The sequence below is a fragment of the Ranitomeya imitator genome, chromosome 4 (genome assembly GCF_032444005.1).
Source record: "Ranitomeya imitator isolate aRanImi1 chromosome 4, aRanImi1.pri, whole genome shotgun sequence".
NCBI classification, from domain to species: domain Eukaryota; kingdom Metazoa; phylum Chordata; class Amphibia; order Anura; family Dendrobatidae; genus Ranitomeya; species Ranitomeya imitator.
The window spans coordinates 465,542,696-465,565,219 of record NC_091285.1 but is presented as its reverse complement, the minus strand read 5'-3'; the positions used below and the strand labels follow the sequence as shown (position 1 = coordinate 465,565,219).

Here is a 22,524-nt window from a genome sequence, read left to right as displayed (position 1 = left end):
TGTCTGAAAGACTGAGCATAATACTAATATTTCTATAGTTGCTGTAATTATGTCATTTTTTACAGATTATATATTATTACCCAGACAGACAGCTCTCCTTTTCCCCTCCCCCTCGAGATATAACTGTATATAGATACAGTTCATGTTAACCTGTGAAACCAGCACTGCTGGCAAAGTGCCCACTTCTAAGATGGCGTCCACGCTACTTGAAGTACAACCGGAAATCGATGACAATAAAGTTTTTGTTCAAAGAAAGTAAACAACATGGCGGCGTCCATGGTCAGGGTGACAGGTAATGGAGAGGACTGTGCGGTGATGTCGTGCAGTTGTGCAGGCGGCCGCTCGCATAGCAGGCAGGGGGCGAGTGTGAGGCGCGTGCTGCACACGGCGTGTGATGCCGCCGCTGCCTGTAATATCGCGATACTCTGATGACAGCCGGGGCACGCCTGACTCGCTGCTCTATGGACACTGGTTGCTGTGACCTCCACACACCAGTAGCCAGCCAGCGGTCACAGTAGCCACATTACCTCTGATACTTTGTCTAGATTGTGAAGGTTTTCTGACCAGGCAGGCAGCTGCACCTTCCCAGTGAATTCACGCGCCCCTATTATGTGGCCCATGTACCAATTCAGACCGATGACCTGAAGTAAAATCTCAGTATATGCCTATGTGACTGTTAGTTCAGGTCGGGAGACCCACGGGCAGGCGGATAATGGTGGCCATAAGGCAGGGATGGCACAAGCGTGTTTCACGGTCCGTATATGGGCCACATTGCTTGCAGTCTGCCTCCCTGAACTTACTGCCTCATGGACACATATATGAGGATATGTACCTGAGGAAAGGTGATAATGTCTGAGGATTAGAAGAAATTCAAGCAACAATAACTAAAACATATTCGTTTTTATTGAAAAAAATGTTAAAACCATATATAAAATGACAGGAAAATCATCTACAAGGTCACAGATAAGGCCCCGTCACACATAGCGACGCTTGAGCGATTCCGACAACGATACGACCTGTCAGGGATCGCTCAAGCGTCGCTATGTGGTCGCTGGTGAGATGTCAAGCAGTGAGATCTCACCAACGACGCAGCAGCGATGCGGCGACCTGTAGCGACCTGTAGAACGATGCTATTTCATGACGATTCAATGGGACGTCCTGTCAGCGAGGTCGTTGGTAAGGTGTCAAACACAGCGATGTGTGCTACCCAGCGGGACCTCAACGATCAAAAAAAGGTCCAGACCATTCCGACACGACCAGCGATCTCACAGCAGGGGCCTGATCGCTGCTACATGTCACACATAGCGAGATCGCTACTGAGGTCGCTGTTGCGTCACAAAACTTGTGACTCAGCAGCGATCTCGCTAGCAATCTCGCTGTGTGTGACGGGGGCTTAAATGCCTGCAATGTAATATGAGAGGATCTACAAAGTGTCATAGCCAAGCGTATGGAAATAAACACTGCAAATAATAATAATAATAATCTTTATTTATATAGCGCCAACATATTCCGCAGCGCTTTACAGTTTAACAGTTTCAAACACAACAGTCATAAGTAACAACGTTAACAATACAATAATTAAAGCAAAATAAGACGACCCTGCTCGTGAGAGCTTACAATCTACAATGAGGTGGGGGAGATACAAAGTACAGGTGTGTATTTACAATGATGTATTTACAATCATGGTCCAGCCATCTTCAGGGGTTGGGGAATAGATGGGGATAGTGAATGGGCTACACACAAACATAACATAACTTTGATTAGTGAACGTGATAGGCCGCTCTGAACAAATGTGTTTTGAGCGAGCGCCTAAAACTATGCAAATTATGGATGGTCCTAATATCTTGGGGTAGAGCATTCCAGAGGATTGGCGCAGCACGGGAGAAGTCTTGGAGTCGGGAGTGGGAGGTACGGACTAGTGCAGAGGTTAGCCGAAAGTCATTTGCAGAGCGCAGTGGTCTGTTAGGCTGATAGACAGAAATGAGGGAGGAGATGTAAGGGGGTGCCGCACTGTGGAGAGCTTTGTGGGTGAGAACAAGTACTTTGAATTGTATCCTGTAATGAATGGGCAGCCAGTGTAACGACTGGCGAAGAGCGGACGCATTTGAGTAACGATTAGCCAGATGGACGACCCTGGCTGCTGCATTAAGGATGGACTGGAGAGGGGAAAGTCGAGTGAGGGGGAGGCCAATTAATAGAGCGTTACAGTAGTCCAGGCGGGAGTGGATCAGGACGACCGTGAGGGTTTTAGCTGTCTCCATGGTGAGAAAAGGGCGGATTCTAGAGATGTTCTTTAGGTGTAAGCGGCACGAGCGGGCAAGAGATTGTATATGGGAGGTGAAGGAGAGATCGGAGTCAAACATAACACCCAGACAGCGCGCCTGCTGCCGGGGTGTTATTATGGTGCCACCCACGGAGAGGGAAATGTCAGATTTAGGGAGGTTAGTAGATGGTGGGAGCAGAAGAAGTTCAGTTTTGGAGAGGTTGAGTTTCAGATAGAGAGCGGACATGATGTTGGAGACTGCGGACAGACAGTCAGTGGCATTCTGTAGTACAGCGGGGGTAAGGTCAGGGGATGACGTATATAGTTGTGATGCTTAGCTGTAATAAAGGGTATAGTTATCTCTGACCATAGTACCCAAAGAGAGATCCCCAGGGTCTACAACACCTCACAGTGGCGTAATCAGAGATAAATGCAAAGAGGTATCATAACCTGTAAAATAAATGTGCTGCTTATGAGATCCCAGGCACTGTGTCCCACCACGCCAATGCTGTTTCACCTTGTCTCCCACCACCCCGAGAGGAAACTGCCGTCTAGGTGGCATGGCCTCCCTCAATACACATGTACCTTCTGTCTGCTGTTTAGTCACAAACCCCGCAAGCGTACCCATTCTGACCCCTTCCTTTTGCTGAAGACTTCTTCATTGGGCATGTGAGCATCAGAACTGGACCATAGGAGAACGTGACATAGTTGACTGAATCACAGATTAATGCATCCTTACATTGTGCGAAAAATGTTTAGGAATTGTCTAAGAAACATAACAAAGATTTAAAGACGATGACTTGGCTGCCAAATTCTCCAGATCTTAGTTTTATACAGTCATGGCTATAAGTGTTGGTACCCTTGAAATTGTTCCAGAAAATGAAGTGTTTTCTCCCAGAAAATTACACATTTTGTTATACACATGTTTTTTTCCTTTGTGTGTATTGTGATAACACAAAAATTAATAAAAGGTTGCAACTCAGGATAGTCCAGATGGTGGAAAAGCAGCCCCAATCAAGATCCAAAGAAATTCAAGCTGTCCTGCAGGCTGAGGGTGCATCAGTGTCAGTGCGAACTATCTGACGACATTTGAATGAATTGAAACGTAATGCTATGAGGACCCAACTGCTGACACAGGCGTAAAAAAGCTAGACTGCAGTTTGCCCAAATGTACGGAAGTCAAAATCCTTGTCTTGTAGACAGATGAGACGAAGATAGAGCTTTTTGGTAATGCACATCATTCTACGGTTTACCGAAAACAGAATACAGTACCTGCAGTCAAATATGGTGGAGGTTCAAAGATGTTTTGGGGTTGTTTTGCTCCCTCTGGCGCTGGGTGCCTTAACTATGTGCAAGGTATAATGAAATGTGAAGATTACCAAACGATTTTGGGTCGCAATGAAGTGCCCAGTGTCAGAAAGCTGGGTTTGCGTCCTAGGTCAGATCCAGCAGGATAATGACCCCAAGCATACTTCAAGAAGCACCCAGAAATGAATGGAAATAAAGCACTGGAGAGTTCTGAAGTAGCCAGCAATGAGTCCGCATCTAAATCCCATTGAACACCTGTGTAGAGATCTTAATATTGCTGTTGGGAGAAGGCTCCTGCAAATATGAGAGACCTGGTGCAGTTTGTGAAAGAAGAGTGGTCCAAAATTCCAGTTGACGTGTAAGAAGCTTGTTGGTGGTTATAGGAAGCGATTGATTGCATTTATTCTTTCCAAAGGCTGTGCCACTAAATATTAAGATGAGGATGCCAACAATTTTGTCTGGACCACTTTTGGGGTTTTGTGTGGAATTATGTCCAATTTACCTTTTTTTTGTGTTCAAATACACACCATGGAAATAAACGTGTAATTGCAATGATTTTCTGGGAGAAATACTTCATTTTCTGGAACAATTTCAAGGCACTATCGGCAATGACTGTATAGTATCTGTAGTCTGCTGCTAATATGTAACTGCCAGATGCCACAGAGTTTGACGACAAGAGGTGAACCGACACCACTTTCAGCAGGTGGTATTATGTTACGACTGATTTTCTGTATGTAAATTCAAAATGGTAGTTTTGGGTCAAAATTACTGTTAGGGCTTTGTTCACATAAAACGACCTGTGGCATTTCCACATTGGACGATCTGCAGTCTTTTAACAGCCTCATTAGACTGGCCAACTGCACTTACGATGCACACGAATTGATCATTTATAGACTCATTATTCTCGGCAGTGCATGCAGGATTATTCGCTGAGAATGATTTTTAAGGAAACGTATAAATCATTTAATCCAACAAACCAGTGCTTTGCTTGTTCTTCCCTTGATCGAGAGCCAGTATTTACACTGCACAAAATGAATGTTCCTAAGCATGCTTGTCCCTTATAATAAGGAGACCGTCTTCCAAATCATGCATAGCTGATCGTGTTACACGGGCATGTGAATTACTTTAGCGTGAGATGGTTTGAGATTCCCTGGATAAAATATACCGTATATACTCGAGTATAAGCCGACCTGAGTATAAGCCGACCCCCCTACTTTTGCCACAAAAAGCTGGGAAAACTTATTGACTCGAGTATAAGCCTAGGGTAGGAAATGCAGCAGCTACTGGTAGATTTCAAAAATAAAAATAGATGCTCCATACCGTTCATTATTGCACCATAAGATGCTCCATATAAAGCTGTGCCACATATAATGCTGCATACCGTTCATTATTGCCCCATAGATGCTCTGTATAAAGCTGTGCCACATATAATGCTCCATATTGTTCATTATTGCCCCACAGAAGCTCCATATAAAGTTGTGCCCCATATATGCTCTGCACCGTTCATTATTGCCCCATAGATGTGCCATATAAAACTGTGCCATATAGTGCTCTGCATCGTTCATTATTGCCCCATAGATGCTCCTTATAAAGCTCTGCCATATAGTTCTCTGCACCGTTCATTTGTGCCCCATAGATGCTCCTTATAAAGCTGTGCCACCGGTATATATAATGCTGCAATAAAAAAAAAATGCCATACTCACCTCTCTTGCTTGCAGCTCCCGGCGTCTCGTCCCGACGCCTCTCCGCACTGACTCATCAGGCAGAGGGCGGTGCGCACACTATATGCGTCATCGCGCCCTCTGACCTGCACAGTCAGTTCGGAGAGACGCCGGGAAGATGGAGCGATGCCCGGCGGGTGGAACGCGGACAGGTGAATATGCGATACTTACCTGCTCCCGGCGTCCCTGGCTCCTTCCCCCGGACAGCTGGTCTTCGGTGCCGCAGTCTCTTCCTCTATCAGCGGTCACCGTTACCGCTCATTAGAGAAATGAATATGCGGCTCCACCCCTATGGGAGTGGAGTTCATATTCATTTTTCTAATGAGCGGTCCCACGTGACCGCTGAAAAGGGTAAGAACTGCGGCACCCGAAGACCGTGGGACTGCAGGGACAGCACCAGGATTGCCGGGACTAGGTGAGTATGCCTCAGCGCCCTCTCTCCCTCACCCGCCGACCCTGCCGCCCACCGTGACTCGAGTATAAGCCGAGAGGGGCACTTTCAGCCCAAAAATTTGGGCTGAAAATTTCGGCTTATACTCGAGTATATACAGTATTATAAGGGTATGTGCACACAACATCTTTTCAGTTGGATTTTGCCTGGAACATGCCTGATAAAGGCTTAAAAGATTATTAACCTATGCACAGCAATGAAAAACTATTTGATATGTATATGTTCCGTCTTTTGTTACTACTTTAAACGGATTCTGTCACCAGATTTTTTGCTCAGTAATTTGAGAGCATCATCATGTAGGAACAGAGACCCTGATTACTGTGATGTGTCACTTACTGGGCGGTGTTCTGCTGTTTCAACACAATCCATGAAATATTAGAAGGAGATTACTACAGGACTAGCTGCCTCATGCATCCTAGTCCAACACAGCCCCCAGCACCAATTAACAGTTTTTTGTCACTACACAATATACGTAGAAAGATCTGCTAGATCTGCAGCAGAGAAAACTATGACTCTGTCATAGCTACTGCACCCACTATACTAAGTGATTTGTCTCTGGATTCCATGTCCCATCATCATGGTGCCGTCAGACCACAAAGCAAAAAAACTGAAGATAAATTCCAGTTAAAAAGCTTCAGGCTTCAAAAGTCATGAAGCAACCTATCTATTATGGCGGCTTCTGATTGGAGGCTGTCACTATTTATATATATATATATATATATATATATATATATATATATATATAATGTTAAAAAAAAAACACGGCCTGCAAAGCAGCCTTCAAAAGACGTCTAAAAATGCATCAGAAAAGATGCTTTAGGGAAAATACAGCTGGCCTCTTCCTGAAGCATCTCCTAGTTCAAAAATGATATGGGTGGGCTGGCGACAAAAGCATGCTGTGTGTATATGCCCTAGCAATGTCAAATTTCATAGACATTAATCTTTTATTCTTTATTTCCAGGTCTAATTTGCAGAATTCATGGCACCTTGCAAACAAGGAGGAATTTGTCTTTATCAAAAACCTTGGTTCAGAAGAATCCCCATGCCTTGTGGAGTTTAGGACGCTTGAATCATGTAGCCATAGCTGTACCCGACTTAGAAAAAGCCAAATCATTATATCAAAATGTTTTGGGAGCCAAAGTAAGTGAGACCATTCCCCTTCCTGATCATGGAGTATATACCATTTTTGTGGAGCTGGGAAACACAAAACTGGAGCTTCTTCATCCTCTGGGACAGAACAGCCCTATCTCTGGCTTCCTTCAGAAAAACAAGGCTGGTGGAATGCATCACATTTGTATTGAGGTATTGACTCTTCACAACAAATCAATCCCTATTTGCTATGTATGCATGATATATACGAAGAATGCTGGCATGTAAACAAGTCATTGCAGTTTCTTTGGCTCACATCTCAAGATGTATGTGCACATGTCATGCTATAGACACACAAATCATATTGTACTACATTTTACCACTATCATGAAGTACAATATGTCATGAAAAAAAAATCTCAGAATCATTTGAAGCATTCCAGAGTTGTTACCTCATGAAGTGACACTGGTCAGAATTGAAAAATTTGGCTAGGTCAGGAAGGTAAAAACAGGCTCGGGGGTGAAGGGGTTAAGAGTTTGTTCTTATTGAACGTAATTATCATTTCTTTCTCTAGCAGCCTTCTACGACAGCCACAGGAGGTTGTCTCCATACCCTAATGGGGGACAGGAAGCACAAGAGGTTGAAAACCCCTCCCACCTCCCATTAACCAGTGTCTTTCCTGTCCCCCATGGGGCATGGAGAGGTTTCTGGTGCGCTGCGCGGCCGGCTCTGCAGTTGTACCTGTGTTTTTATTTTTCTGCCGGGCATTGGTGGTCGGGCCCTCGGGGCTTCCTCCTCCGTTTCTTGCTCCCGTCTCTTCGGATTCGGGACCGCGTTCCCGGTCCTCCTGCGTCCTCTTGGGGGATAAAGCGGACCGGTGAGCCCATTCCGGAGGCCTCCCTGAGCTCTCCGGCATCTCCCCCTCCTGTGCGCGCTGTTCGGCGACCAGGAAGTCACATGGTGCCTTCTACTTCCGGGTCGGCGCTCCTGCATAGGAGCGATACTGTCCAGCGAAATGGACTACTGAACGGCGTGTGAGGCACGCTGCACCCTCGCACGCCTGCCTAGGACCATGGAGGGGGAGGGGCGGCTAATTGCCACGCGCTGGTGCAGCTTTATTTTCTATATAAGCTGCGAAGACGTCTCAGGTAAGCCTGCTGTAAGCAAGGATTCGTCTTGCCCTGCTGCTGCAGAGCCCAGCGCTCCTCAAGCCCCTGTAAGTGTGGCAGAGATGGGTCCCATTCAAAGGTAGTTTTATGTATACCTTCTTACGCCGTTTCCTCTCTCATTGCAGGGAGTCAAGCCTGGTCCTAGAACTACTACTAAACGCAAATGCGCTACCTGTAGTGTGAAAATGCCCTTAAATTGGGAGAAAAAGCTGTGCCAACCTTGTACGGATAAAATAGTCCGGGCGGAACACCCTTCATTAATTGAAGAAATTCGCTCCCTGGTTAGACAAGAGGTTCAAACCTCTTTGGCCACGCTCGCCCCCCCTCCACCACCACCACCATCCTCACCTGGTCCATCACTTCCCAAAAAGAGGAAAATCCAGGAATATTCCGGGTCAGAGTCTGAAGAGTCTTATACATCATCTTCAGTCAAATGGGAAGATGTGTTACCCCATAAATCTGCGGAAGTCAGGAAATATCTGTTTTCCTCTGAATACATTGAGGAATTGGTGTCTGCAGTGAGGAACACTATGGGGCTAAAGGAGGAACCAGTTCCTAAGTCTATACAAGACGAGTTATTCGGTATACATTCCGAAAAGCAACCAGGTTTCCCCGTACATAGAAGTATCATAGACATGATTAACAATGAGTGGGAACTACCTGAGAAACGGCCATCCACTCCTTCGGACTTTAAAAAACGGTTTCCTCTAGATGAGGATTCAATCAAATGGAACATCCCCAAAATAGATGTTCAGGTAGCTAGAGTGGCTAAGAAGACGGCTCTGCCGTTTGAATATTCTTCCCAATTAAAGGACCCCCTGGATAGGAAGATTGAGAGCCTTCTCAAAAAGTCCTGGGAAACGTCTACCTCGGCCCTCAGATTCAATATTGCATCCACCTGCGTGGCCCGCTCTCTCTTCCGTTGGATAGAAGAGCTAGAAAACCACATCTCACAGGGTACCCCGAGAGAAGAAGTGTTGGATTCCTTGCCTATTTTACATAGAGCAACTGGGTTCCTTGCAGATGCCTCACTAGAGTCTATCCGTGTGGCCGCCAGATCTCTAGTCCAAACGAATTCAGCCAGGAGGGCTCTCTGGCTAAAAATGTGGAGTGGAGATGTCACCTCAAAAATAAAACTATGTTCTATCCCCTTTAAGGGTGATTATGTGTTTGGGCCCTCACTGGATGACATCCTAGAGAAAGCCACGGACCAAAAGAAAACTCTTCCTGAACAAAGACCTCCCAGGAAGCGTTTTTTTTTTTACCCTCCCAGCCCCAGCCCTCCCAGGGTAATGGGAAAGGGAAAACCGGGAGGTGGAGTTATGCTAAGGGGAAACCCAAGAATATCCTTATTCCCCAACAAACTCAGCAGGAAAAACAATGACTCCGATCCTGTGGGGGGGAGGCTTTCGAACTTTGTTCTCAGTTGGCAGAATATCTCCAACAGCCCTTGGGTAGTAAGTGTGATCCAGCAGGGTCTTCTCATAGAGTTCGATGTGCCTCCTCCCAGGATCCTAAGAGTCACCTCCCCGTCATCTCGGGAGACTCAAAAACTGATGATGGCAGGAATACAGGACTTACTAGACTCGAGAGCTATTTCTGTGGTCCCGGTAAACGAGCAGGGGGAAGGTCACTATTCCCGTATCTTCATGGTAAAAAAGCCTTCCGGGCAGGCTCGGATTATAATAAATCTGAAAGCTCTCAACAGGTACATAACTTACCGCAAATTCAAAATAGAGTCAGTAAAAACAGCCATCCCTCTGATAGCTCCTCATTCCTATATGGTGACAATAGATCTCAAATATGCCTATTTCCATATTCCAATGCATCCTAGCCACAGGAAATACCTAAGATTTGCGGTCCAAATCAATCAAAAGGTCCTACACTTCCAATACAATGTTCTTCCCTTCGGGATCTCCTCGGCCCCAAGGGTTTTCTCCAGAGTCATGGCAGAAGCTGTAGCTCACATCAGGAACCAAGACGTCGCTATAGTGCCATACTTGGACGACCTTTTAGTAATTGGTCCTTCAGCCAAAATTCTCAATCAGAGGATCTCCAAAACTTTGGAAATCTTACAGCTTTTGGGTTGGATACCCAATCTAAGCAAGTCCCAACTATTACCATCAAAGGTGATAAAATTTCTCGGAGTCCTTTTGGACTCGGAAAATCAAAAATCTTTCCTACCAGAGGAACACCAGAGGAACCTGACATCCAATGTCTTAGACTTCAAGAAACAACAGTCTCCGACTCTGCGGACTGCAATGTCTCTTCTGGGGTCGATGACGGCCTGTATACAATCAGTCCAGTGGGCTCAAAGCCACTCCAGAGTTCTGTAGACACACATCCTAGGAAATTGGAACAGAAATCCAAATTCCTTGAACAGAAGAGTGTACACTCCAGGGAAGGTAAAAGCCTCGTTAACCTGGTGGGCGATCCAAAAAACCCTGCTAAGGGGAGTAGACTGGATACAAGATCCACTGGTGACAGTAACAACAGATGCCAGTCAAAGAGGTTGGGGAGCAGTTGTCTCGCAGATCCCGTTCCAGGGTCTCTGGAATCAGAAAGAAAGCTCCAGGTCCTCCAACTTCAGAGAATTGATGGCAGTGGACAAGGCCCTTCTGGCCTCCAGCAGTCTTATTTTAGGTCAACATGTCAGAGTTTACTCAGACAATATGACGACTGTGGCACATCTAAAGCACCAGGGGAGCTCGAAGTTCAATCATTTGAAGACAATATCGAACATAATTTTTTGCTGGGCAGAGAAACATCTTCTCTCTCTATCAGCAATACACCTCAAGGGATCAGTAAATACTCATGCAGATCTCCTGAGTCGTCGCGACTTGCGTCCAGGAGAATGGAGCCTGAAGGCGGATGTTTTCAGAATATTGACGGACAGATGGGGACTTCCCGACATAGATCTCCTAGCATCAAGTCAGAATGCACAGGTCGAGAACTACTTCTCTTTAGACCCCAGGGACAGGTCTCAGGGAGTAGACGCCTTTGCTCATTCATGGAGATTCCGTCTAGCGTACGTGTTTCCTCCAATACCGTTGCTTGCAAAGACCCTCCGGAAGATCTGAGACGATCAGGTCCAGACTATTCTAGTAGCTCCGGCATGGCCAAAGAGAAGTTGGTATCACCTCATCAGAGAACTGAAGGTGGATGGTCCGGTCTTTCTCCAAACATCAGAGGATCTACTCTGCCAGGGCCCCTTTTATCATCCGGAGCCGCAAAAGTTCAAGCTGGCAGCCTGGCTATTAAAGCCCAGGTACTAAGAGCTAGAGGTCTTACGGAGTCAGTAATCTCTACTTTACAGAAATCTAGAAAACCTGTCATCAATGCTATATATAGCAAAATTTGGAAAAGATTCTCCTCGTGGTGTCATCCTCATAATCCTGACCCTTTCCATCCTAATATCTCACAAATATTAGACTTTCTACAAAAAGGATTGGAGTTGGGGCTGAAGCCAAGTACCTTAAAGGTCCAAGTGTCAGCTTTGAGTTCTGTCTTCGACCAAGACCTTGCAGGACATCGTTGGATAAAAAGGTTTATGGTCGCAGCATCAAGGCATTGTCCAAGAAAACAAATCTTTGTGCCATCATGGGACTTAAACGTAGTTCTAAAGGGCCTTACGGCTCCTCCATTTGAGCCATTATCATCTTGTTCCTCACAGCTTCTGTCCTGCAAGACTGCCTTCTTAGTTGCAATTTCTACTGCAAGACGAGTGGGGGAAATACAAGCCCTCTCAATTAGAGAACCTTATCTTACTATAAGAGACGATTCCATTGTGTTCTGACCAGATCCATGTTTCCTTCCGAAGGTAGTGTCAGAATTTCATCGATCACAGGATATAGTCCTTCCATCGTTCTGTCACAATCCTTCAAACCTGGAGGAACACAGATTTCATACATTGGATGTACGACGTATAGTGTTCTACTACCTGGAACAAACCAAATCCTTCAGAATTGACAAAAATCTCTTCGTTCATCTATCTGGCCGAAACAAGGGCAAGAAGGTAGCGAAGAGTACCATTGCCAACTGGATAAAGAAGGCCATTACTGAAGCATACCTAGCTCAGAATATTGTAATTCCTGCGGGCCTAAAGGCTCATTCCACCAGATCTACTTCCGTCTCTTGGGCTGAAAGGGCTGGCGCTTCAACAGAGCAGATTTGCAGGGCTGCAACATGGTCTTCTCTACACACATTTACTAAGCATTATAGATTGGACTTCTGGTCCAATCAGGATCTTGCTTTTGGCCGAAAAGTTCTTCAGGCTGTGGTCCCTCCCTAAATTCAGAATTGGTTGGCATTCCTCCTGTGGCTGTCGTGGAAGGCTGCTAGAGAAAATAGAATTATTCTTACCGTTAATTCGGTTTCTAGGAGCCTTCCACGACAGCATTAATTCCCTCCCGATGTTCTTGGATATTTAGTCTGAGAACCTAAAGGTAACCGGTGCTATGGGTTCAGTTGTAAGTCACTGGTTAATGGGAGGTGGGAGGGGTTTTTAACCTCTTGTGCTTCCTGTCCCCCATTAGGGTATGGAGACAACCTCCTGTGGCTGTCGTGGAAGGCTCCTAGAAACCGAATTAACGGTAAGAATAATTCTATTTTTCTTCTCCTGTAAGTTAATATCAGCTTCCTCATTTGTGACAGCAGAGGGCAGCAAATTCCCACTCTCCATTAAAAACCCGTCATTAATTTTAAAGGATTGCAAATGTTTATTTTTTGCGGTTCATTTATTTTAAACTATATTGGAAAGCAGCATTGAGTATTCTTTCTTATGCAAGGACATTCCGCAATAAAACAAACAATAGATGGGAAATAGAAGAATAATATCCCAGGCATAATTTAGGAGCACATTATATAATTGTTAGTGTATGGTTATTAAACCTACATAAAAGGGGCATCTATGTGTATATATCACCGTAATACATAGTGACATCCCAAGGGCACCAAAATACACTGCTCAAAAAAATAAAGGGAACACTTAAACAACAGAATATAACTCCAAAGTAACTCAAACTTCTGTGAAATCAAACTGTCCACTTAGGAAACAACACTGACAATCAATTTCACATGCTCTTGTGCAAATGGAATAGACACCAGATGGAAATTATTGGCAATTATCAAGACTTACTCAATAAAGGAGTAGTTCTGCAGGTGGGGATGACAGACCAAATCTCAGTACCAATGCTTTCTAGCTGTTGTTTTGGTCACTTTTGAATGTTGGTTGTGCTTTCACACTCGTAGTAGCATGAGACGGGCTCTACAACCCACACAAGTGGCTCAGGTAGTGCAGCTCATCCAGGATGGCACATCAATGCGAGCTGTGGCAAGAAGGCTTGCTGTGCCTTTCAGTGCAGTGTCCAGAGGCTGGAGGCGCTACCAGGAGACAGGCCAGTGCACCACGAGACATGGAGGGGGCTGTAGGAGGGCAACAACCCAGCAGCAGGACCGCTGCCTCAGCCTTTAGCAAGGAGAAATAGGAGGAGCACTGCCAGAGCCCTGCAAAATGACCTTCAGCAGGCCACAAATTTGCATGTCTCTGCACAAACTTTTAGAAACCGACTCCATGAGGATGGTGAGTGCCCGATGTCCACAGATGAGGGTTGTGCTCACAGCCCAACACGTGCAGGACGCTTGGCATTTGCCACAGAACAACAAGATTGGCAAATTCTCCACTGGCGCCCTGTGCTCTTCACAGATGCAGGTTCACACTGAGCACATGTGACAGCTGTGACAGAGTCTGGAGACGCCGTGGAGAGCGATCTGCCACCTGCAACATCCTTCAGCATGACCGGTTTGGCAGTGGGTCAGAAATAGTATGGGGTGGCATTTCTTTGGAGGGCCGCACAGCTCTCCATGTGCTCAGCAGTGGTAGCCGGACTGCCATTAGGTACCGAGATGAGATCCTCAGACCCCTTGTGAGACCATATGCTGGTTCGGTTGACCCCGGATTCCTCCTAATGCAGGACAATGCCGGACCTCATTTAGCTGGAGTATGTCAGCAGTTCCTGCAAGATGAAGGCATTGAAGCTATGGACTGGTCCGCCCGTTCCCTGACCTGAATCCTATTGAACACCTCTGGAACATCATATCTCGCACCATCCACCAACGTCATGCTGCACCACAGACTGTCCAGGAGTTGGCAGATGCTTTAGTCTGGGTTTAGATGCCTCAGGAGACCATCCGCTGCCTCATCAGGAGCATGCCCAGCCATTGTAGGGAGGTCATACAGGCACGTGGAGGCCACACACACTACTGAGCATCATTTCCTTGTCTTGAAGCATTTCCACTGAAGTTGGATCAGCCTGTAACTTCATTTTCCACTTTGATTTTAAGCATCATTCCAACTCCAGACCTCGGTGGGATATTAGTTGTGATTTACATTGATCATTTTTAGGCTTTATTGTTCTCAACACATTCCACTATGTAATGAATAAAGATTTACAACTGGAATATTTCATTCAGTGATATCTAGGATGTGGCATTTTAGTGTTCCCTTTATTCTTTTGAGCAGTGTATGTAAAACCAATGTAGATCTGTACTGAAGTCAGCCACATACCGGTAATTTCTTTGTCAATCCACCAGCTATATACTGCTACCATAAAACCATATTTATTATCAAAATGTATAACTGTGCACCAAATACATAGAATTATCTATAAACCATGGCGGTATATAATGAAAGCACAGTTTATACGGCTACACCGCTGTTGAAGCGCAGCAAAGTTGTGGACCTACAAGCAAGAATAATGTGAGTGGACTCTTTAGTGGACTTGAACCTGAAATAATTTGATTATACCACCTACTACAATACCACTTTATTGCAATATATAGGGAAATCGCAGTCTTAAGTGGAGGTCATAATGTATTTGTGCTTCATTTGAGGATCAGGATGGCAGTGACAGGGGCCTTCATCAGGCCCCGGCTACCATAGAAACTCAAACCATAATTCCTTGTGGATAGCTGATGGAATCCAGTAACCGCATGTGTCGACACTGATATCATTTAAATGACGTTGTCAGAGATTGATAGTGGCATTTAAGTGGTGAAATATGCTCCAACTTCTGTAGCTAGACAGATGCCAGCCATATAACACAGCCAGCGCCTGCCTGGTATGAACAGGCTAATCTCCTCACACTGCTTCATACATTCCTTATTGACAAATGAGGAAAATGTGTGGAAATAAGAGAATAGCTATGTACGAGGTGACACCAAGCATGTTATTTTTTTTCACTTTTATAAAGACCTGGGGAAAGGGGATAATTTGAACTTTTATACACAACCGACATTAGATCTGTTTGACGCAGGCCCAATGTCTGAGCCAGCTCCATCTATGCAATGCGAACAGGGAGCTAAGGCAGCTCGTTTTCTTTTTCTTTGTACACCTGTTTCTCTGTGAGGGTGAAAAAGGTGGTGGTGAAGGGGTTTAACAAGGTTTTAATGCATATCTATTGGTTAATTTTTCTGACTTTTTTTTTTTTTTAGAAATAGGACATTAAGGTGACAGCTAAATGTCTCCGAGAAGAAAATATACATGAATATCATGCCATTTTTTGTTTTTGTTCTTAGGTTGATGACATCAAAAAGGCAATGTCTGAGCTGAGACAGAAAAACATTAGGTTATTAAGTGAAGAACCAAAAACTGGTGCGCATGGAAAACCAGTTGTATTCTTGCACCCAAAAGACTGTGATGGAGTTCTGGTAGAGCTGGAAGAAGCCTAATGCAAATTACTGAAATATACAGAACTGAGAAAATGTAAAGATAATTGCTGTCCAAGAAGTCAAATCAAATTGTTACCTTTAGTATTCATTTTCTGTATCACACTGGAATTAGGATCTTACAAAGGAAATAAATATATAACTATTTCGAGGTGCTCTTCTGCTAAATCTGACATTTGTTAAATTTGTACAGCTGTCTGTATCCATATGTGCATTAAATGATAATGAGCTGTGTGTTAAATGTAATGCAATGTCTAGAGATAAGTGATGAGCGTCAGAAGGGATGAAAACCTAATATCTGAGAGGCAAGACTTCCACTCAAACGCCCTAATGTAGAAGGGAGTCCAACACACTTGTGAGGCCTGTCGATAGAGAAGACCAAATCTCAGGGACCCGGAGTGGAGGTGTAAAACGTAATGTTGATGGGTAGAATGTCTCATTGTTTCCAATGTAGTGGTATGAAACACTGAGCAGCAGCTAGAAATGGTTTAGTAATGATAGGAGATTGGGAGGAAATAATAGTAGGCCAGTTTCTGGGTGGCTCGGAAGTGAGAGTTTGTAAATAAGGTTAAGAATTTGGGAGTTCTTGTTCCAGAAGGTTTGGATAGGGGGTGCATTCCCATCAGGTATGTAAAAAGGAACTGCTAGAGGAGACGTACATAATGAGAGGTGGATTTTGAAGCTCTTAATGTCGTTTTAAGTTCTACTAGAGAGCAGAAGTGGTTGAGGTCTATTTTCTACTCTTTAGTAGGAGACTGAATAAACGTGGAAGTTAGGAGTTTACTATTGAGTGAGAGGAGACCTTTTGGGAGTTTTTGTCTAAAGACTTTTAAACCAGATTAGAAGTACCGTATATACTCGAGTATAAGCCGACCCCCCTAATTTTGCCACAAAAAACTGGGAAAACTTATTGACTCGAGTATAAGCCTAGGGTGGAAATGCAGCATTTACCGGTGAATTTCAAAAATAAAAATAGATCATTATTTCCCCATAGCTGTGCCATATAGTGCTCTGCACCGTTCATTATTTCCCCATAGCTGTGCCATATAGTGCTCTGCACCGTTCATTATTTCCCCATAGCTGTGCCCCATAAAGTGCTCTGCACCGTTCATTGTGCCCCATTGCTGTGCCCATATACGGTGCTCTGCACCGTTCATTGTGCCCCATTGCTGTGCCATATACGGTGCTCTGCACCGTTCATTGTGCCCCATTGCTGTGCCATATACGGTGCTCTGCACCGTTCATTGTGCCCCATTGCTGTGCCATATACGGTGCTCTGCACCGTTCATTGTGCCCCATTGCTGTGCCATATACGGTGCCATATGCTCCCTGCATGTCCCACATATATACACAGCTCTGCCGCCTGCATGTCTCACATATATACACAGCTCTGCCGCCTGCATGTCCCTCATATATACACAGCTCTGCTCCCTGCATGTCCCACATATATACACAGCTCTGCTCCCTGCAGGTCCCACATATATACACAGCTCTGCTCCCTGCATGTCCCACATATATACACAGCTCTGCTCCCTGCATGTCCCACATATATACACAGCTCTGCTCCCTGCATGTCCCACATATATACACAGCTCTGCTCCCTGCATGTCCCACATATATACACAGCTCTGCTCCCTGCATGTCCCACATATATACACAGCTCTGCTCCCTGCATGTCCCACATATATACACAGCTCTGCCGCCTGCATGTCCCACATATATACACAGCTCTGCCGCCTGCATGTCCCACATATATACACAGCTCTGCTCCCTGCATGTCCCACATATATACACAGCTCTGCTCCCTGCATGTCCCACATATATACACAGCTCTGCTCCCTGCATGTCCCACATATATACACAGCTCTGCTCCCTGCATGTCCCACATATATACACAGCTCTGCTCCCTGCATGTCCCACATATATACACAGCTCTGCTCCCTGCATGTCCCACATATATACACAGCTCTGCTCCCTGCACCGTTCATTGTGCCCCATAGAAATCTCTGCCGCCGCCGCCGCTGCTGCAATAAAAAAAAAAAACACATACTCACCTCCCTTGATTGCAGCTCCCGGCGTCTCGTTCCGGCGCCTCCATCTTCCCGGCGTCTCTGCTCTGACTGATCAGGCAGAGGGCGCCGCGCACACTATATGCGTCATCGCGCCCTCTGCCTGAACAGTCAGAGCGCAGACGTCGGGAAGATGGAGGCGCCGGCCGGGAAGATGGAGCGACGCCCGGCGGCTGGAACGAGGACAGGTGAATATGACATACTCACCTAGTCCTGGCGATCCTCGCGCTGTCCCTCTGCCTGGTCTTCAGTGCCGCAGCTCTTCCTGTCAGCGGTCACCGGCACCGCCGATTAGAGGAATGAATAGGCGGCTCCGCCCCTATGGGAGGTGGAGCCGCTTATTCATATCTCTAATGAGCGGTCCCACGTGACCGCTGAAGAGAGGAAGAAGCTGCAGCACAGAAGACGGGGAGGAAGGCAGGGACAGCGCGAGGATCGCTGGGACTAGGTAAGTATACCTCAGCGCCCTCACCCGCCGACCCTGCCACCCACATTGACTCGAGTATAAGCCGAGAGGGGCACTTTCAGCCCAAAAATTTGGGCTGAAAATCTCGGCTCATACTCGAGTATATACGGTATATGTTTTTAAGTTGATTCAATTTATGTTGATTAAATGTGTATCTTACCAATCTTTGTGATAAGATACAATGGGAATAAGTTCTCTATGTATGACCACCTTGTGTGTTTCCCATACTGTGTGAAAATTTCAGGAGTGTTGAAGACAATTTCTTTGAGTTTCATGTTAATCTCTTCTTTGCCACTGTGCAGGTTTTATAAAGTTTTATTTAGCCTCCAGTGACAGTCCTTCTGTGGGAAGCTGGGGAGATGACCGTTAAAATGATAGGTGAGTGGACCATGATGTGTATGGTTACATCAATACAATGTTGAAGAAGCTGGGTGAGGAAGCACATTTAATCTGATCTGTGGTGTGAGTTATGGGGTGTAAAGCAAAAAGTATAATCTTTTCTTTCAGGAAAGAAGTAATACCATAAGTCAGTAAGAGCTAAATTGTGGAGAGATTTTTTAATAGAGACTGGAGAACTGAAGAGCCTGATGAGGAGTTTCGAGTAGGGTCTTGGGAGCTATCAAAATCGCACACAAGAGTCATACTGCCTTTGGCAAATTTGGATAACGTGATGGGGGACCATTGTTGTTGAGCTATGGTGGGAGCATAGAGATTACAGATGGAGTATATCACCACGATTTTAGCTGTGGTGAATACAAATCTATCATTGGGATCCGTTCCATGGTTAAGTAGTTGGAAATTCAGATTTTTATGGAAACTCATTCTAGCAGCTTAGAAAGAACTATGCAGCCACTAAAAATACTTAGATTTTGAAAGGTTGAGTTTGTGGTTATGTTTGAAATTGGTCTCTTGGAGTAGTCAAATTTGAGTGTTTTCTTTATTTAAAGGGAATCAGTCAGTAGGATCAACCTTCCTAGTCCGCCTACATGGACATGCAGGTCAAAGGAAACTAAATAAAATAATACCTTGATATGTGTGATCCAATGTCTTATTCCATAGAAATTAAGAAAAATATTAATCTGGATTAAATTATCGGATTGCATATTTCAAGGTATTATTTTATTCAACTTTTTGTGACCTGTATGTCCAAATAAATGGATTAAGGAGGTTGAGTCTAGTGACAGGTTCCCTTTAAATAGTAAATGATTTGGCCTTTTTTGATGGGAGGTTCACTTTTTTTCGTGTTATGAGTAATAATTTGAATGGGCGACTTTGTGGGACCAGAGATGAGTGAAGACAATCCGGCTCTGTGGGGATGGGTGTTGGCAGGACCTGAGTGTGTCATCAAAGGGGAAGGTGGTGGTAGATTGGAAAGGGGTGAGGGTACATAACAGTACTAAATGTAGCAACAATTAACAAGGGACACCGTTTCCTTGATTTCGTCCATACTTTGGCATTCTAAATAGAGGCTGATCTCTACTGTATTGTCTGGGAAAGAGAGTGGGAGGATATTCAGAAGCTGAGGTGGGCTGTTGGTAGCATAACAGTCAACAATCTGTAGATCAGGGATGTTCAGAAGATTGTTGAGGTCTTTGATGCTTCTGGTCGTGATTTTGGTGTTTGGTGTGGAAATGAAGAGACCAAATAGTAAAAGCCTGCAAAAGGCTATATGTTTAGATATCGGTCCATTAGAGGTTTCAGTTTTCTTGTTCTTTTATAGACTGGAAGAGCAAGTTTCTTTATTGCACTAGATTTGCTTCTCTGACTTTTTTGCGTGATCCCCTCCATTTGCTAACAGTTTATAAATCTGCAGATAATGTCTCTTGGAAGCTTTCCTGATTTCAGAGCTGGGCGTAGGAACTTATCTGCGCATTCAAATTATCAGAAGGTCTGAGTAATTGGAGCCAAAGTAGTCATTGCATATGTCTTGACGTTGTTCGATCCCAAAATCAAAACTTTTTTTTAAATCTGTGCTGTATTATAGTATACAACACCTCTATTTTTTGTTTTTTATTTCTGTTTTTCATTCCTCCTAAATGTCACTTTATTTCCTGCACCCAGTTTATTTACATGCAGCGCTACCAAACGTGACCCCCTCCATGTGCTGTATTATCTAACCTCCACAGTCAGAGCTGGCACCACTGGGCCTCAGTTTCCAGCACCGCCCTCTGCCCACCCACTGCACACTCATAGAGCAGACACTGACAGCCAATCACTGACCTCTGTCATAAAGCCAGAATTGGGAATAACAGAGCAGTATCCTCATCTGTGGAAAGCAGCACCGATAGCTTCCTCACATCACATCCACAATGGTAATAGTTTTTACATGTTCCATACCTTACACCTTATTGATATATGAATATGGTGTAGTGAAAACTGTATATAGCACCTAATGTGAGTTATTTGGCTTAGAGGGCAATCAGTCTTTTACACAGGGCCCTGTAGGTTTGGATTTCTTTTCCCCTTAATAATAAAGACCTTTAATTAAAAACTGCATTTGGTGTTTACTTTTGTTATCTTTGTCTAGTATTTTAATTTAATACCCCTTCATGACCCGTGGTATTTTCGTTTGTTTTCTGCTCCCCTCCTTCCCAGAGCCATAACTTTTTTATTTGTCTGTCAATATGGCCATGGGAGGGCTTATTTTTTGCAAGACGAGTTGTACTTTTGAATGACACCTTTGGTTTTACCATGTCGTGTACTAGAAAACGGGAAAAAAAATTCCATGTGCATTGAAATTGCAAAAAAGTGCAATCCCACACTTGTTTTTTGTTTGGGTTTTTTGCCAGGTTCACTAAATGCTAAAACTGACCTGACATTGTGATTCTCCAGGTCATAACGAGTTCATAGACACCAAACATGTCTAGGTTCATTTTTATCTAAGTGGTGAAAAAAAAATCCAAACTTTGCTATAAAAAAATTGAGCAATTTTCCGATACCCATAGCATCTCCATTTTACGTGATCTGGGGTTGGATGATGGCTTATATTTTGCATGCCGAGCTGGCGTTTTCAATAAAACCGTTTTGGTGCAGATATGATCTTTTGATCGCCCTTTATTGCATTTTAATGCAATGTTGCGGCAACCAAGAAAACGTAATTCTAATGTTTTGAATTTTTTTCTTACTATGCCGTTTAGCAATCAGGTTAATCCTTTTTTTTTATTGATAGATCGGGCAATTCTGAACACGGCAATACCAAATATGTGTAGGTTTGATTTTTTTTTTATTGTTTTATTTTGAATGGGGCGAAAGGGTGGTGATTTGAACTTTTATTTATATATATTTTTTTCATAGTTTAAAAAACATTTTTTTTTTTGTTTTGCCATGCTTCAATAGCCTCCATGGGAGGCTAGAAGCTGGCACAACTTGATTGGCTCTGCTACATAGAGGCGATGCTCAGATTGCCTCTATTGATAGCATCATCAGATAGCATCATTGCTATGAACGCCGACCACAGGGTGGCGCTCAAAGCAATCCGGCATCAACAACCATAGAAGCCTCTAGCTATCATGCCGAAGCCCCGATGACCCCCGATCACATGACAGGGGTCACCAGTGAGCGCATTTCCATCGGGATGGCCAGAAGCCCTTGTTAAATGCCGCTGTCAGAGTTTGACAGTGGAATTTAACTAGTTAATAGGTGTGAGTGGATCGCGATTCCACCCACACCTACTGTGGGCAAATGTCAGCTGTTCAAAACAGCTGACATGCTCCAGCTTTGATGCAGGTTCCCCACCGGAGCCCACACCAAAGCAGAGGTTCTGCCATCGGATGTACTATTTCATCTGATGGCAGAAAGGGGTCATCAAACAAATTTGTGAAAATCATGCAAAAGAATAGGAAGTCAGGAAAGGGGCAAACACTTTTTCACACAACTGTTTATATACTGTATACATACCATGTAAGTATGATATATACAGAATATTGTATTTTAATGATGCATTGGGGAAAATAAGTAATGTATTTGATACACTGCCAATTTTGCAAGTTTTCCAACCTACAAGGAATGGAGAGGTCTGTAATTTTTATCATAGGTACACTTACACTGTGAGATACAGAATGTAAAAACCTTCATAAAATCACATTGTATGATTTTTACATAATTTGCATTTTATTGCATGAATACATTTGATACAATAGAAAAACAACTTAATATTTGGTACAGAAACCTTTGTTTGCAGTTACAGCGGTCAAATGTTTCCTGTAGTTCTTGACCCAAGTTTGCACACAGTTAAGCAAGGATTTTGGCCCAGTCCTCCATACA

General features: G+C 44.4%; 1 protein-coding gene across 1 annotated transcript; it reads left to right on the top strand.

The window, feature by feature from the left end:
• The first annotated feature begins 241 nt into the window (after nt 1-241).
• On the top strand, nt 242-20,755 carry MCEE (methylmalonyl-CoA epimerase). Its single transcript, XM_069765828.1, has 3 exons — nt 242-292; nt 6,705-7,045; nt 15,577-20,755. Exons 1-3 carry the CDS (start codon nt 265-267, stop codon nt 15,727-15,729), a joined length of 522 nt encoding a protein of 173 aa, XP_069621929.1. The 5' UTR covers nt 242-264; the 3' UTR covers nt 15,730-20,755.
• Nucleotides 20,756-22,524: the final 1,769 nt, after the last annotated feature.